The sequence below is a fragment of the Rutidosis leptorrhynchoides genome, chromosome 9 (assembly GCF_046630445.1).
Source record: "Rutidosis leptorrhynchoides isolate AG116_Rl617_1_P2 chromosome 9, CSIRO_AGI_Rlap_v1, whole genome shotgun sequence".
Taxonomy (NCBI): Eukaryota; Viridiplantae; Streptophyta; class Magnoliopsida; order Asterales; family Asteraceae; genus Rutidosis; species Rutidosis leptorrhynchoides.
The window spans coordinates 272,274,439-272,293,265 of record NC_092341.1 but is presented as its reverse complement, the minus strand read 5'-3'; the positions used below and the strand labels follow the sequence as shown (position 1 = coordinate 272,293,265).

The window sequence follows — 18,827 nt, the reverse complement described above, 5'->3', positions numbered from 1 at the left end:
ATATATATATATATATATATATATATATATATATATATATATATATATATATATATATATATATATATATATATATATATATATATAAAAGTAAAATATAAGAAAAAAGTATTCTGAAAAAAGACACTAAGAGGGGAGATTGAAAATTTTAGAACTAAATAGGCGAAAATAAAGAAGAAAATTTAGAAAAAAGAAATAATAAAATAAAAAGTGAAAATAAGTAAAGCGGATTAACCCTACACCCAAAAAAATGCCCTCTCATATGCTCTTCACCTCTTTCGTTACCCCACCTCACCCTTCAGTCCTTTCACTACCCCTTCCACCGCCACCTCCTCCTCCTCCTCCACCACCACCTCCACCATCAATTGCACATATTTCCTCAACTCTCCCTCACTCATCCTCGTCAGACCCCCCAATTTCAAATTTCAAGCCTTTTAATTACCGTAATTCCAAAAACAAAATTTCGATTATTTACATTAGCGGATTAACTTCTCAAGTCAATCCTACACCGTTGGCAAAGTCCTTTCACAAATTCGGGGCCATACAACGTATTTCATGGTTAATGTATCGTCATTACGCCTTTATTAGGTTCCGATATCGATCTCAGGCGGATGAAGCTAAGATCGAGATGAACGGTCGTGTACTCAATGGTAAACGAATCGTCGTGGGATACGATAAAACCAAAATGAGGTTACCAAAGTTTTAATCTTAGGCATAAGAAAGATAATGTGTCCACTCAACAACAAATCGGGTATTTTGAGCCCGATGTAGAACTCGTTCAAAGCTTGGGGTGTTCCGTAATGCTAATTGATCGAATACCTATAAGTAAAGAAAAAGTTCTACGGTGGCTGAAGAATAGGAACATTCTTATTACCTTTATTAGCGTTTGGGGCATTTATGGATGATTATTCAATGCCATAATTCGAATGGTTTCGCAAAGGCTGTGCAGGATCCGGGTTTGGGTGATGACGAATTCTTGGCGGTTCAATCTATGGAGCATAGAAAAGGAACCTTCTCAAGATTCACTTGGTTAAAATTACAAGGTCTTCCTTATGAATGCGGAACGGTTGACAACGTCATCGCTATCGCTAAAAACTTTGGTAACATTTTATGTGTCGATCAATCAACCCATATGAAAACTCAATCTTGTTATTCATATGTCCTCATGGAGGTTCAAGATGCTGGTGACATTCACGAGTATCAAGTTACTAGATTCAAGAATTCTAAAACTTATAAAGTATAGGTGGAAGAAGATAAAGTTCATTGGGTCAATGATGCGTTGTTTTCGGATTTAGACGTCGTATGTTATAATGTTAAGATTTCTAGTTTGTGTACTGCTAACATCGATCCCGCCAGCTCACCGGAAGTTGTTGTCCAAACAGAATCCGACGAAGTCTTGCCGGAGGGCAGTAATTTGCTTTCAAATTTTGAACCTGTTGACTCGATTACTTGTGAAAAAGGGGGGAAACAAGACTTTTTACCAGCCTCATTAAATGAGGAGGAATTTGCTGCTGATATGTACTTCAATGTACTCCAAATTTTTAATAATCTCCAAAATTCTAAATCATTGCCAACTAATATCCTTAAAGGGGACAAAATGGAGGTTACTTTACAAAAAAGTACCAAAGCTCATCCCCTGACTTATGCAACTCCCCCATCATTTGTACCTCATGATGCCCCTTATGTTGTTCCCTTGGTTAACTCCAACCCTTCTATTCCGACAAACCACCTGCCAATCCTATTTCGTCAAACACTCCTTGCCTTACTAAAGATTGCACGCAACCTTGTTCTACTTTTTATAACAACTTTCAAAAGGTCAAAGAGCTCGAAACCCAAGAATCAGACCCTAAATTACAAGCCGCTATGACAAATCTTTCTTAAAGTGATAAGAAAAAAATTGTTAAAAGCAAAGTCGGGTAACCTTGACAAAGAACCTTTTGGTGTTTCATCACAAGCTGAGTCAGACGATGACAATTTAGATGGGTTTACAGGTACCTTTATCTCAAAAAAAAAAATTAAATAAAAATAAAAAATTTCGCCATCAAAACCTATTGCTAAACTCGTCAATCCTAACAAACAAGTAATCCAGCTGAAAAGGTATTATGAATTCTTTAGTGGGATGAGTCAATATGGTGAGCCACCCACCCCCTCATAAAAAGAGACAATGAGATTGGCGTATAGAAAAATGTGAGGCCTCGCGGGTAAAGTTTGGGGTTGTATGGTCCAATGTATGGTAGCTCGATTCTGTTTCCAGTGTTCTTTAGGATGGTCGGGAGGGCTTCTTTTATGGAGAGAGGGTTTGCTTAATTTATCGAAGTTTATCACCAACTTGGCAAGAAATCGTTATTGTCGGTGATAATGAAATTCTGGAATCGATTCTTGAGAATGATTCTGGTATCGGGTCGTGGGAAATGGCCTTTGGATCATGTATTGGCATGAAATTTGGTTTCATCTTCTCCTCTTTGTATTCATTTCCCTATTTGTTTCATTATGTTCTTACACGAACCAGATTTTCACTTTCTTCTTAACTACATGTGCTAGATAATAATGCAGGTTGGTAATTGAGTATTTCAATTTTTTCAACATTCTGTGATAGATAATAATGCATGTTGGTTTTTGATGGCTTTCCCTTTACCCGAATACGACGGTTCCGAATATGTTTTTTTTTTCTTAATGTTCTAGCACATGTAGTACTAGTAGATGACAAGGCGGATTCAGTATATTGGTCACCTGCAATAAAGGGGTCATATTCGGTGTCGGAAGTCGTGGTTTTTAGTATAAGAAAATATTGATTCAATTTCAGAGTGGGCGTCTTTAATATGTGAAGAAGGTCAAACCCAAATCTTTTGAATGGGCTACAAACGTGATACAGTTCTACTCTCATCAGTATTACATCTGAGATTCAAATGCTTAGGTGTTGTTGTAATGTTGCTATAATTGTACTCTCGTTCATTCGGGTCATGTTACAGGCCTTGTGGGCTATTTGGTGTATGTAATTAGTGTTAATGTTTAGTTGCTATCGGGCTAATATTTCAAATTTGTAATGACCCATAAGAGACCCACAATTGTATTGGGCCGAGTCATCAATTTGATGACGTGCTGATGTTATGCAGAGGTGTATATGAAATAGCTTTATTTTTACAACTAAATACTATTAAATACGATACAATTTTACACAAGATATTTATTTATTTATAGAATGGATATACTTAAACCTTGCTACAACACTTATAGGCAGTGTACCTAATCGTACAGTAGTGTAATTTTTAGTAAGTCCGATTCGTTCCACAGGGAATCTTTTAAACAAAGCTTAACGCTATATTAGTTTTAATTTATAAAAATATAAATATATATATAAGTAATATTATTATTATAAAGGGGGGTTTTTTCCGCTTAATGACCGGTTTGTCGATTTTAAAACTTAGTCGCAGTTAAAACCTAATGTAAAATATTAAAAATAAATATAACTTAATTTAAAGCGTAAAGTAAATAACGATAATGAAATTGCGATAAATAAAAGTGCGATAAAATAAAATTGCGATAATTAAAAAGTACGATAATTAAAAGTGCAATTAAATACAATAACAATAAATAAAAGTGCGATAATTAGAAGTGCAATTAAATATAAAATAAAGGAAATTAAATATGAAATAAAATAATTATGCTTATTTAAACTTCCGTAATCATGATGTTTGACGTGTTGATTTTAGTTTTATTCCCATGGGTTAATTGTCCTTTGTCCTGGATTATTCAATATGTCCGTCTGGTTTTTGTCCATAACAATCCATCAGTCATAAATATAAAGTGCGAGTATCCTCGTCAAATTATCCTTATACCCGAAGTCAAATATTCCAACTAATTGGGGACTTAAACTGTAACAAGGTTTTAATACTTTGTTATCAATTATGCCAAGTGTCCTTGTACATAATTTCACCCATGTTTTAATAATTCTAGTGGCTATTAATCCATTCCCGTGTCCGGTTAAATGAACGATTATTCGTACATATAAATACCCCGCCCATCGTGTCCGATCGAGTGTATATGGTTACTTATAGGGACGTCCAATTGTAAATCTTTATATTAAAATTAACAAACTATCATTTAGTTAAACAAATATAAAGCCCATTAATAGCCCATAGTCTAATTTCCACAAGTGTCGTTCTTTTGTCCAAACCCCAATTATGGTACAAAGCCCAATTACCCAATTTTAGTAATTAGTCCAACATCATGATTACTTCGATTTAAATAAGCATAATAATAACTTAGCTACGAGACATTAAATTAAAAAGGTTGAACATAACTTACAATGATTAAAAATAGCGTAGCGTTACACGGACAGAATTTCGACTTACACTCTTACAACATTCGCTAACATACCCTTATTATTAGAAATTAAAATTAAATTAAAATAAATATATATATATATATATATATATATATATATATATATATATATATATATATATATATATATATATATATATATATATATATATATATATATATATATACGTTTATATAGAGATTGATAAAAGGATATATAAAACGATCAAAATGCGTTAGCTTTTATAGGCATTTTTGTCCAGGGTATCTCCGCGAGTCGCGGTTCCTTTGCACTACAAACTCCGGAAGTCGCGGAGTTCGTAAACCCAGCTCACACAAGTTTGGATCCTAGTCTGCCGACGGTTTTAATATATAAATATAATATATATATATAATTTATATAATTAATTATATATTATATTATATTTATATACATAGTTAACTTGTAATTTTTAGTCCGTTGCGTCGAGCGTTGAGAGTTGACTCTGGTCCCGGTTCCGGATTTTCGAACGTCCTTGCGTACAATTTAATATCTTGTACTTTGCGTTTTGAATCTTGTATTCTTGTAATTTTGAGACGTTTCTTTTCAATAATTGGAACCACTTTGATTGTATTTTGTACTTTTGAGCTTTTTGGTCGTTTGCGTCTTCAATTCGTCGAATCTATCTTTTGTCTTCACCTTTTATTATTTAAACGAATATCACTTGTAAATAGAACAATTGCAACTAAAAGCTTGTCTTTCTTGAGGAATAATGCTATGAAATATATGTTCGTTTTTAGCATTATCACGTGCCTTGTTTTTTATTTATATAATTCTTCTTGTTTTTTGCCAAAAAAGAAAAAAAAACTTGAGTAACCCCACACCCGGACACACATCTAGCACTCTTGACCACTTGATGTTGGCCACGTTTTGATTTACTATTGATTTAATAGATATGTTTCCTCTTAACACTTTCAGTTATTAAAAAAAGACTAAGGGTGCGTTTGGTTAGTGGGATTTCGAGGGATTTTGTAGGATTTGCATTTCAGGTCACATGAAATCTCATGTTTGGTTCAAGTATTTCAAATGAGTAGGGATTTATAAATCTCGTGAACATGGGATTTCAAAATCCATTGTGTATGTAGGTTTGAAATCCCATGAACATGGGATTTACGTGTACGTTTTACGGTTTATTTTTTACGTTTACATTTTACGTTTTACGTTTTACAATTTACGTTTTACGTTTTACAATTTACGTTTACGTATTACGTTTTCGTGTTACGTTTACGTGTTACGTTTACGTTTTACGTTGGCGTTTTATTTTTACGCTTTGCATTTTACGTTTAGATTTTACGTTTAGATTTTACGTTTTGCGCTTTAAATTTACGCTTTAGTGTACGTTTTATGTTTACGTTTATGTTTTACGTTTTACGTTTGCGTTTCACGTTTACGTTTCACGTTTACATTTTATAAGTTACATTATACGTTTACGTGTTACGTTTTATGTTTACATTACGTTTTACGGTTTACATTTTACAACATACGCTTTACGTTAGGTTTTACGTTTTATTTTTTACATTTTACGTTTTTCGTCTACGTTTTACGAATCCCGGGATTTCAAATCCTCGAACCAAACGCATTATAAGATTTTAAATCCCTTGGGATTTCAAAAACTCGAACCAAACGCCACCTATGATGTTGTTTGTTTTTTAAAATGTTTTTATCTTAAGATTCCGCAAATCGAGTTTGTAGAGATGATCTGAAAGCCTCTACAAAAAAATGTTTATTTCTATGTCTGCAAAATAACTTAATCAAGTCTGCATCACTAATAAGCATATTTCTAAGGTGTTGTTTCTATGTTTGTAGACGTTTTTAGTGAAGACTGTTATTTTTTGAAGACATAAAATAAAATAATGTCTTATTCTGTCTGCAAATTCGCATACTTAGAAATATGATACTAAGAGCGGCAGATGTGATGATGTTATTATGCAGACATAAAAACAAACAGTCTTCACTATTAAACAAACAGCCTATTAGACCACATCTTCTCTACAGACATCGTCCGCTTATCATCAGATAATAACATCTTAGAAACAAGCATCACCTAAGTCTGAGAGTTTGCAGACAAAATAACACATTATTTTAGCTTATGTCTTAAAAAACAAACATTATTCAATAAAAACATTTACAGACGCGCAAACATAAGACATAATAGAATCTGCATACTGAAAAACAACAAAGTCCCACGTTCTATTTGTCATTTTTACTATATTTATAAATTTCATGATTTCCTACAATGTAATGATTAACCAAAAATATTAAAATCAAAACAATTTATGGAGAAAAACTATCTAAACACATAATCTTTTTTTACTAAGGTTTTCAAATGTTCTTTATTACTGTTACTATTATTATCTTTACGTATGCATTGTGGAGTAACTACCGAGGCTTGACATGAGTGGTAAAATTGGGATCCCCAAATCATGCGGTTGCGAAACGGTCCAGGTTCGAATCTCGCAAGGGAATTTGTAGTGGATGCTCATGCATCCTGCCCTCGGATGGATGCGTCTGTGCATTCCACGAGTTCTTCCTAGTCCTAGTGCTGCATCGATGATCGGGTAGGTGGCATTTATAAGTCCCTGTCGGTGAGTGTTGTTGTTGTTCTAAAAAAAAAAAGATCATCGCTAGAAATATGTATTTCAAGGCTTGTTTAATTTTATATTTAAGTTGAGTGCGAAGAAGAATTAAACAAGGAATCAAACGAGTTATGATTGCTGTCTAATGAAGACTCGCGATCGCGAACTTGGGTGACCAGAATCTTCTTGTTTACTCCCAAAGTTATTTCCTTGTTTGTTTTTGCCTATAAATAAGACAATATGTAACCCATAACAATATGCACAAAAATTATAGTGAAATGTCTCTGGTTTGCGCCCGTGGAGTAAACTATTCTCCATGTTTTGGAGTTGAGATATAACCACGTTAAATTTTGCGTTGTTTATCTTTATTTATCGCTTTATGCTTTATTATTCGTTTATCGTGCGTGGGTTAAGTGATTTGTCCGAATTCCTAACAATTTATAGTTATGTATATGTGTATATTGCAAAACATCTAGAAGTTGCTATACACAATTCTAAATCTATTTATGTTATTTCGTTGAATTGGGTATTTTGTGTCATATTTTATTTTCTTCATATTTATATTCCCCTCTTATATTTCGTTTCAAAATTTATATTCAATGCCAATATATATATATATATATATATATATATATATATATATATATATATATATATATATATATATATATATATATATATATATATATATATATATATATATATATATATATATATTTGTATTTAGTTCCATTTCGTTAATACTTTCACGCTTGTAACCATACATTTCAACGCATCAACCATAATGCCGAAATGTGTAGCAGTTTGCTTAATTTCTATCCAAAAATTTCGGTTACGGATTGAGTCGAAGTTAGCACGCTAACTAAAAAAGGCTTAAAGAGCAAGATCTTTGAACATAGTCACCCATTCGAGATCATTAGAGGCCGAAAACAACATTTTACAATTCTTTAAGGTTTATTTTAAACTTATAGATCTTGTTTTTTATTATTATTTTGTTGTGTAAATTACTTAGCCTATTTAAATACATGATTTAAAGGTTATTGTTGTTCAAATTTGTAGTTTGTAAATTGTAATTATGCATGCTACAAAATATTTTATGACGTTAATAGAAGAACTATAGAATATCAAAACTTACAATAAAAAATAGGAACCTGGATGAATTTTGACCAACTCAAAGATTTTAAATCATAACTTATCTTAAAAACATCGTATTTTTACCTAATACATATTTTATTGAGGGATGTCAATGTCAACTTAAAAATGTCAATCATATGTTCTAACTTCTAAGGAAGAGAAGTTGAAATACGTTACCTCTTTTGGAAGGTTCGATTTTGTTTTAGATGATCATTGGAAAAGTCAGTAAAGGTGGCTTAAGATTAAAATACATGGATTGACATTTTTTGTCAACAAAAATGCATTCATCTTTCAAAGTACATGATGATAATAAGGGTCATAACTTGTCATTTGGATTGTCATGACTCATGATCTTAACCCGGCCAGTATTATCCATGTACTTCAAAATTTGGACTTTGTAAATAAAACAAATGAACATTTGTGTGATTATAAAAGTAATGAATTTAAAATTTAAGATAATATAAGTGTAGAATATGTATATACAGCTTGATTAATCGAAAATATAAAAACATTTTCTAAAATACATCGTCATTATATTATTTACATGTCATCACATTTTCATTTAACAATTCATCCACGTAACATATTACCAAATTAAAAGATTGAAAATGTCATGGGCGTGCTATCAATGAAATACCCAATATTATGGAAAGTTTTTAAATTTTTAACTAGTGACACCACTGAATAGTGTAGATTTTTTTTACCATTAGATAGTGTAAAGTTTTTTGAATTTTTAATTAGTGACACTCGTGACTATGATTCCTAGATCCGCAACTGGAAAATGTATAATCAACATTTAAAATGTATAGTTAACATTTCTTCTTTCTTCTTCTTCTTCTTCTTCTTCTTCTTCTTCTTATTATTATTATTATTATTATTATTATTATTATAGTTTTATTTATAATTATAACTAGTCCGGATCCGGCCCGCGCGATGCGGCGGGGGCTTTCGGCCTGTGTATTCATATTTAACGTAGCGTTGTGTATTTACAGAGGGAAAACGGCCCATGTCTTAAGCGCCGTTTTAGATGTCGTTGTCTTAAGCGTTTTTTAAAAAAGTGTCCGTTTCGAACGTAGTTAGTTTCGTTTTGTTCATAAAAAATTTTCGAGTGTAACGATGATGTTGGAAAAATTTAACTTGCGGCGAACAGAAAGATACGGGTTGTCGTTGTGTTAAGCGTTTTTTAAAAAGTGTCTGTTTCGCGTATAGTTAGTCCCGTTGGGTTCGTGAGACTTTTTCGAGTTGAACTGTGGTCTCGAAAAAATTTAACTCGCACCGAGCGAGAAGATAGGGCTTGTTATAAATTCGTGGGAGTTAGTTTCTTGTATTTTAATAAAATTATATGTTTACACTTTGTATCCCTGAAAAAGTCTTAACTTCGGGGGCTGTTGTGTAAAGTGAGCCAAATTTGAGGGACTGATTGTAGCGTGAACGCAAACTTGAAACTACAATCTAAATTAACTAAAACTACACAATAAGCCATAACTTTTAGTATATAAGGGATAAAATAATTATATAACCAAAATCATTAATTAATTACTATTACTATTACTTTACTAATATAATTAATAGACAAAATTTGTCTTATTAGTTATGAATAGTACTATTTAATATTTTATTTTTCACACACTCAACCCCCTAATTTTTATTAAAATACAAATCGAACCCCCCATTTTATAGTACTATTTAATATTTTATTTTTCACACACCCAACCCCCTAACTTTCATTAAAATACAAATCGAACCCCCCCCATTTTATACATATATTCTAAAATATTATTTATCCCATCACTAACAATAAAAATATTTATTCCATCACTAACACTAAAAATATTCTAAAATATTGTAATACATGGTTTCTATTATTATTTCATTAAAATGGAACCCCCGGTGCGAAACGAGTGCTCCACAACTAATTAATATCAATTAATACATTGATATGGATAGAAATAGACGTATTTTTAAATTCAACGTGTCTAGAAGAATACTACGGAGCAAAAGAAAGTCATTCTGGCGAATGACTATTTTGACCGAATTGATGTTAGCTGCCACCAACACGTACATGACCACGACTCTACTTGTACCCACAAATTTTCATTTCGAAAATTAAAATACATATAATTTAAGTGTGACCAGAGTTTTTTTTTTTTTTTTTTTTTTTTTTTTTTTTTTTTTCTTTTTGTAAGAATATGAAAGATATCTTAAAGTAGTATCGAGCAAGGAAAACTTCACAGGGGCCCCTTTTTTAATTATGAAAAAGACGACTAAAAATTTCAAATGAATATGGCTAATCCATGAACCTACCAATTTGGAATTTCAATTTCAACCTAACTAATGTGACAATTAGCGTGTTACTCCGTACAATTGACTCATTAAGTTCTGATTGTACCAAATTCCGGAAGAGGATCAGATACTAGTGCAAATAAGTGAATAACAATCACGTTAACGGTGAGCGGTTTGGTCTTCTTGAACTCTTTCGAAAATCGTTGATTACCGGATCCAAATACTTGTCTTGAATCCAGTTAAGGTCAAACTTGATCAATTATCTAGAGAGAGAAAGTTCTCATGTAGAGAGAGAAAGTTCAGCTCTGACAAAATGATGTAATGTGCCTATCAATAGAATCCAGGTGGCCTATTTATTGACGAATAAGTCAAAGGTTCTCTTTCAAAAAATGACACGCGTCATGCTCTGATTGGTGGGTCAACCCTTATCATTCGAAGATTGACCCCTCAACTCCTTAAAATTCGGAACATGACTTTTAGATCTCATCGCTACCCGCTCATCTTGTCTTTGTTCGCTGTTCGCCGAACTCTTAAGCTTATGGTTTTTATGCCTTTTGTTCACGTTTATGATGATCGATTTTTCATTCAAATATACTTTCCTGTTAAATTTTTATACGCTAGCCGAATAGTGTATCATTAAGTTAAAAAAATGCCCCCTATCCCAAAATAACAGTAGTAATTAGTTAATTACAGTAGATAACTCCAAAAATATATATATATATATATATATATATATATATATATATATATATATATATATATATATATATATATATATATATATATATATATATATATATATATATATATATATATATATATATATATATATATAATACCAGCTACTAGCTAATTTTTTAAACATTCTCATAAGTTATCAGCTAAAAGTTAAAAGCTACCAATTAGTTTTGCCAACATATCTATGTAGTGTTAGATTTTAATCACTTATAAAAAGAAATTTAAGTTATCTAAAAATTCCTTTTTTAATCTAATACCTCATGGAAATGTCATGGCAATAAATTAATTTAAAAATATTAAAACTATTGATAAATATAATTATAATTACAATTGTTATTATTATTAATTAATATTAATATTAATATTAATATTAGTATTAATATTTAATATTAATATTAATAATTAATTAATAATAAGATAATATAATAAAAAAATTATCGTCGTTATTAAGAACGATAACTAATACCAATAGTAGTTGAAAAGCTAAAGTGACATTTGAATACAAGATACAAATACCAAATAAGCATGACATGATTACAAGTCATAACAATACTCCAAACAAAAACCAACAGCAAAATTTTATTCCCATAAACCCTGGAAGCCATTCCAATATCTATATTTTTTTATTTGATTTCTTCTTTTTATCAGTTCATCTTTATATAAACTTTTATGTCAACATCATCTTATTGATTATACACAACACAAAACGAGTTCGTTAAGTTAATCGGTTTCAACTTTTAAGGTGTTTGATGATAAGAAGAAGCATGCTAAACGTGTTACCTGATTGGTTGAAGATCATCTACGTCGTTTTCGCCTTCTGTTCTGCGTTGTTCGTTGGTGCTCTTAAAAGTTGGTCTACTTTGACTTTTCTTTGTTTGGTTGAATCATAATTGTTATGTTATATGTTATTGTTATGATAATCTTTTATTGCTGTTTGATTTTGATTAATTAGTATTTGTATTTGTATGTATGAAAAACTGATGCAGGTTTATTAGTGGGCCCAATTGCTGCTTTGATTTTGATAACTGGAAATGTTGTAGTGATTCTAGCTCTGTTTCCTAATCATGTTGCTTGGACTGTATACACCCTTCTCAAGTATGTTTCTTGCTTGGTTTATGTGATTATATGGATGTTAGATTATTGTGAATATATATAATTTATGATATATTAAGTACTAAGAATATTAATAATTTTTTAAAAAAGTCAACCTTTTTGTTTATTGTCTTTAAGAAAAAGATAAAATGGATGATTTGCTCTGTTTCTTTTTTCTTCTCATTAGAACTAGGGTTTGTTTTCACTAGAGAGTTATTGGTCTAGCAGTATTGAGATAACTTTATAATCATAAGGATGTGGGTCAAATGGACATCTGTATATATTTGTTGAAAATTTGATATATTTTATCTCATGTTTTTTAAATTATAAGTTTAATTTTAAATGACAGGACTCATAAATTTGATGCACCATTGAAAGTAGCATTCTTGTTTGGGTTGCCTCCTTTATTTGGGCTTTGGTTGAGTCTAAGCATAGGTGGCAGTGTTCTTGTGGGCATTGGCTATGGTTTCTTTACTCCATTAGTTTCATCTTTTGAAGCCTTTAGACAAGAAAATGAATCACACAAGTTCTACCACTCCATTGTGGTAAGTATATGAATAATATATTGATAATGTAATGTGAATAATATTTGTAAATATATAAAAAACAATCTTTCCCTAATTAACTTGTTAAATTTCATATTTACATATATCATTTACATTATTGGATATAAATTTTTACATAAAGTTCACATCTTTATGATGTTTTCAATATGGGAATGATATTAGGATGGAACATGGGGAACAATTAAGGGAAGCTGCACAGTTGTTCGAGATTTTGCGGACATTTGTTATCATTCTTACCCTCTTTACTTGACAGAGCTTCGCGAGACCCCCTCTTCAAACGAGCTTCAAACTCTTAGGTATGTTATCATTCATTCCATTAAGTGGAAAAAGATCAACAATCTTTATTATCTTTTATAAAGTGCTGCTCTTTTTTATATAAAAATAAAAAGTACAGTAACTAACTTTTATTAAAGGGTCATTGGTCTAGCAGTATTGTGGTGACCCTTTAAACCAAGAGGTTAATGGTTCAAGTCCTGCTATATTTCTTGCATATATTCATGTAATGGGTGTGTGAGTTTGCTTGTCAAAAAAAAAGTAACTTACTTTATGTTAGTTTCTATTTTTGGTATTCATCTTCTTGTTCACCAACTTAACAAAAAGGCTAAATTCCAAATCTTTTGGTTACTTTACACAATTACCAGGTTATATAAAAGAAATAAGTTTGTTGACAAATAAGGTCAAACTAGTTACTTTCCTAGTAAAGATTATACATTTTCAAGGTATTAGTAGTTTAGTTATGAAGGTTTATTTTGGAGTATGGGCAAATTATTAGCGACGATACTGTGAAGGCATGTCGTCGGGGTAGCCTAGTCAACAAAAAAGCCCGAAAAATCTGACAATGAGGTGAATTTTTTGTCGTTTTGCGGTATTAATGCCGACGACTTGTGTCGTCGGGAAAAGTGTCGTCGGGAAAAGTAGTGAGATAAAATCTTGAAGTTGAATATTAGATATGTTACAATTGATTGAACTTAAGAAGTTGCAAATTTTCAGGTTCATTCATGTGCCAGCCTGCATAATAGTTGGATTACTAGGACTAGTTATCGATGTTCCTCTCTACACTGCGATTGCTGTAATAAAGAGTCCGTACATGTTATTTAAAGGGTGGCAAAGGCTAATTCATGATCTAATTAGTCGAGAAGGCCCGTTTTTGGAAACAGCATGCATACCCATTGCTGGTTTAACCATTCTTGTGTGGCCCATTGTTGTTATTGGAAGCGTTATTTTGGCTATCGTTTCAAGCATTTTCATAGGCTTGTATGGCTCAGCTGTAGTATATCAGGTTTGCCCTTGAATCCTACTGATACCAACTCTCAGAAAAAGTTACAAAATCCAGAATTTTCGTGTAACTATTCTGGTTGTGTTTGATTGCCTCTTAATGGAATGACCCAACGCTAAATGATGAATCGTTCAACACTTGGCATGTTTGTTTATAACCACTTAATGGCAAGTGGTGCAGAATGAAACAAAAATATGTGTTGAACTATTCAGAGTTGAAATAACTTCTTAACAATTAATCACACCCACTTTTTATAATACATTCTTAACCATTAATCACACCCACTTTTTATTATACATTCTTAACCATATTCATTTAGTTATTCATGTAAACGGTTAAGATGCTAATATTAAAGTGTTCATTCGTAAATATTATCAAACACGTTATTGTCATTCAGAACGAAGTTCAATCGAGACCTTTGAATAATTCAAATTATGAATCATTAAGCGCTTAACCATTCTGTTTAATCACACACACTGCAAGTTTGACCTTAATTGCATGTCCGAAGGAAAAAATTCAGCTTTTGGTTGGAAATGCAGGAAAGGTCATTTAAGAGGGGTGTTGCTTATGTGATTGCAATGGTTGCCGAGTTTGATGAGTATACGAACGATTGGTTGTACCTTCGAGAAGGTTCTGTTTTCCCAAAGTAAGAGCTATCTCTATGTTATTGTATTTTCACTTGAAAATTCTATCGAGGTAACAATTTTTCTTAACATCTGGAGTAAATTGTAGGCCAAAATACCGAAAGAAGAGAGTTTCTCATTCACCAGCGATTTCAGTTGGAGGTAGTTTTTCATCGGAAGCGAAACAAAGCGGGCTCCCAATGCAGGCTCCGGGTGTAATGGTGATGCCTACGTTATCATCGTCAAGATCGGTTAGGGAGGCTATAAGAGAAGTTAAGATGGTGCAGGTAACCATTTTCATTACTCATGAGAAATTTTCTTGAAAACTAATATGCATTTCTGGTATCATAAGTATAATAATAATTGTTAAATAAAATCATGTTCTTTATGTTATTTGCTTTTTGAAAGATGATATGTGGGCCTAAACTTGTAATCCTAAAAGTAGACCTTAAGTTTTAATTGGTTAATGTCATAAAATGATTGGTGGAAGTTAACGTAGATAAAATGGATGCGATATGTCAAATGATACTGAATTAGGTCTCTTTGTTTATTCGAGAAAATAAAATTACGTAGTGTGTATAACTAAAAATGTATTAGAGGTGTTAAGATATGATTGAAAAGGTCTTAATAAATATATTATTGATAGGTAAAAAAACATCAAACCAAAATGCTAAACTTTATACCAAGTATGTAATAGAAATAATACAAATTTTCAACCAACATAGCAGTGGCTGGTTGGTATTCTTGGTTTCACTTAGGTGGGGCCAGGGCAAGGGGAGAGTGGACTCAAGTTCGAGTTCCACTCTTTAAAAATACTCGTGGTAGGCTTACTTACCATAAGTCGAGTTGCCCATGAGAAGGTTTTGCCGACCTATTCAGGACCCAGATCCGACCCGCCTGCCCCTTGGGATGGTTTAAGGTTCGGATCCCTGTAATATGGTTCGGGTTTCCTGCCCGAACGCGTGTGTATGTGCAAATGATGAGTGTCGTTGAAATAAATGATACGCTGATGCAAGCTTGCCGTTCAAAAAAAAAATACAAATTTTCAATATTTTCTTTTTAGTAATGGACCTCTTTAGACCTGTACTGGACCAATGGCCCAGATTGGTCCATGCTTTACGAGGCTCAAATGGGCCTGTTTAAACCTGTAATTGACCAATGGGCCCATATTGGTTCCTTTTTAGGATTCTCAGATGGGCAATAACAAGCCCAATCATGTTAAGCTATTAACTTAAGTTCTTGAGGAGTTGAGAAACTTTGCATACTTCTTCAAATATTTCATTTTTCAACAGCATTTTAGTTTCAAATGAGAACATTTCTTGAATCTTTTCTTTTTGGATCAATAATTAAACATGATTAGCTAACAGAAATCACAAACCCCGTGTATAAAAATTCTTAAAGTTATCGAAAAAAAGGTGCTAGCTTTGATGCAATTACACTTTTTTTTAACGGCAATTTTGACATCGAATACTCTCATTTGTCACTCACACACACGTTCGGGCGGAAACCCGAACCGCTAACTAGGGGACATCGAACCACAATCCATACGGGCATGTGTTCGAGCCTTTATCCCATCGAGCGAGCCGGTAGAACCTCCCTATAGGGTCAATCCATATTGTAACATGATCCATATATTGTGTTATATATACAGGTTTGGGGAAACTTGATGCAATCATCCGAAATTGCTGGAAAAGAACTACTTGATTCCAATGTGATAACCTCAACCGAACTTTACGATTGGTTGAACGCCAAAAAAGGAAACGAATCAGCCATTATAAGTACCGGACTACCTTGTTACTCATTCTTCAAGACTCTTCTTCACTCGATCAAAGTTGGTTCCGAGGGTCTAGTTCTTCGAGATGGACTTGAAATAACGAATTTTAATCGTCCCCAAGACAGATTATTGGATTGGTTTTTTCACCCTATATTGGTTATCAAAGAACAAATCAAAGTGATTCAATTAAGTGAAGGTGAAATAAGGTATTTGGAGAAAATGGTACTTTTTGGAAGTGACTCTCAACGTATGCAATCTTGGGATAATGGTAGTTATCTACCTGATGAGCTGCTTAGAGCGGCTCAAATTCAGGGGATAGGTAGAAGGTAAATTGACTAAACTGTTTGTTTGAATGTTTTGTTTTTTTCTTTAAAAAAATGTGATTGTTTATGGGTTTGTTTGATGTTGGCAGGATGACTGGGTTGGTGCGGGGTGCATCGAAGCTGCCAACGTATAGAAGAAAGTATAGACAGGTGATAAAAAACTTGATCATATATTGTATGGCTATGGAAGGGTCAGCAAGATCAATGTCTATGAGATCAGTAGCAAGTGTTTAACAAAAAGTTGAAATTTTGATGATAATGTAAAGGGTTCATATTCTTTTTTGGTTTTCTTGTTAATTTTGGCTGTACAAAAGTTAAGTAGATCTACACTTGTGTTCTAGAGTTTTTATTTCAAAAGAACAAAAAACAATTGGAAAGATTTTTTTATGGTATTTCTTAGTTTTAGTTTTTATAAAATACTCTTATCCATGACATATGTTTTCACAACCACAATGTATCACATCATCGCGAACTCAGCATTTCCTTCTCATCACACTACACTAGTATTCATGACATATGTCTTCACAATCACACTGACACTTCTATTATTTTAGTGTTAAACTTATAATTAAAATAATTAAAAACAAAATTAAAGAAAATGATCGGTTGAGAGTGCGATTAAAGCTCCGTGAATGAAAAATGCCATACAATGGCACATAAACTTTGGCTAAAGCAAGGACGCTTGCTAGTATTGGTAGCATTGAAGGGTGTAGCAATGGCGCTATCAACCGCGCACCGATACTACATGTCTAAAACAAGTGCTACCAACCGCGCAACGATACTAGATGTTTAAAAAAAAAAAAGTGAAAGGATTATTCTGACTATTTTAGTGACCAACATATTTTTCAAATTGGAAAGATTTGATTCTATACTTTTCTTTAGTTTTCACTTCACTTTAATTTTTTCTGTAATAAACTCAGCGAACTGAGTTAGGGTTGATTCACATAAGACTTGTTCTATTAATCTTTAAAATCATCTTCTCTAACATTGTTAATCGGTTATGCGTAATAGATTATGTTTCTCTTTTTGAGCCCATCTAGTTGGGGATGGGGTCTCCTTAAGTGAAGTGGTTGTTGGAAGGTTACAAATTAAAATTCGAGAATAAAGCATGTACAAAATAAATTAATTATATATTTCTCATAATTATCATCATGAATAAACAATAATATCAAATTTTAAATTTAAATAAGAGAAATGACCATTAAACTGTATGTTTTTTATCTATGAAAAATAAATTTGAGACGGAAAAATAGATTTGAGACGAAGGTAGTAATAAAACTAAGTCATGTAACGTTTTTATTTATTTATTATTTTGTGTGACGACCCGGAAATTTTCGACCAAATTTAAACTTAATCTTTATATAATTCCGACTTGATAAGCAATGAATTTTTAATAAATCTTGAACCTCCGAAAAGAGTTTTACACAAGCTTTTGGTCACCCTTTTATTCCGACGATTCACGAATGTCATAACTTGATTTAATTGTTTAATTGTTTAATTATTGTGTATATATATGGATTTTTATATATTTAACTTGAAAATATGATAATTAAATATCTCATTAAGTATATTAACAAAGTATTATATATATATATATTTTCATACTACTAATTTAAAGAGTTTTCAAACAATATATATATATATATATATATATATATATATATATATATATATATATATATATATATATTACTATTTAAACGACGTAATTAACTTATGTTAAAATGTATTTACATATGATGCATTACGAGTGTAAATACATCCTTACAAGTATTGAATACACTTTATAATATACCAATACATATAAAGGATAGCTATACTCGTATTTCTGTTCAATTTCCTCAAAGAATTCTACTCGCATTCATACGGTATTTTTACCCGTATTATACACAGCTTCTAGAAGTATTTACTATTGGTATATATCAATAGAAATCTGCAATTATTTGTGTAATATGTCATCCATGACCTAATCAATTTAATATGTCATGCATGACTTAATACAATTTAACTTATCTTAGATATTTTCACTAAAAGCCAAAATTATAAGCTTATAAATAAGGACCATTTTAACTCATTTTT

At 31.8% G+C, this 18,827-nt stretch overlaps 1 protein-coding gene across 1 annotated transcript; it reads left to right on the top strand.

The window, feature by feature from the left end:
- The first annotated feature begins 11,643 nt into the window (after positions 1-11,643).
- LOC139865938 (uncharacterized membrane protein At3g27390) lies at positions 11,644-17,140 on the top strand. The gene is made up of 9 exons (XM_071854048.1): positions 11,644-11,943; positions 12,081-12,189; positions 12,536-12,731; positions 12,915-13,048; positions 13,743-14,031; positions 14,568-14,674; positions 14,761-14,938; positions 16,303-16,751; positions 16,838-17,140. The coding sequence occupies exons 1-9, from the start codon at positions 11,844-11,846 to the stop codon at positions 16,980-16,982; spliced, it is 1,707 nt and encodes a 568-aa protein (XP_071710149.1). The 5' UTR covers positions 11,644-11,843; the 3' UTR covers positions 16,983-17,140.
- The last annotated feature ends 1,687 nt before the right edge of the window (positions 17,141-18,827 follow it).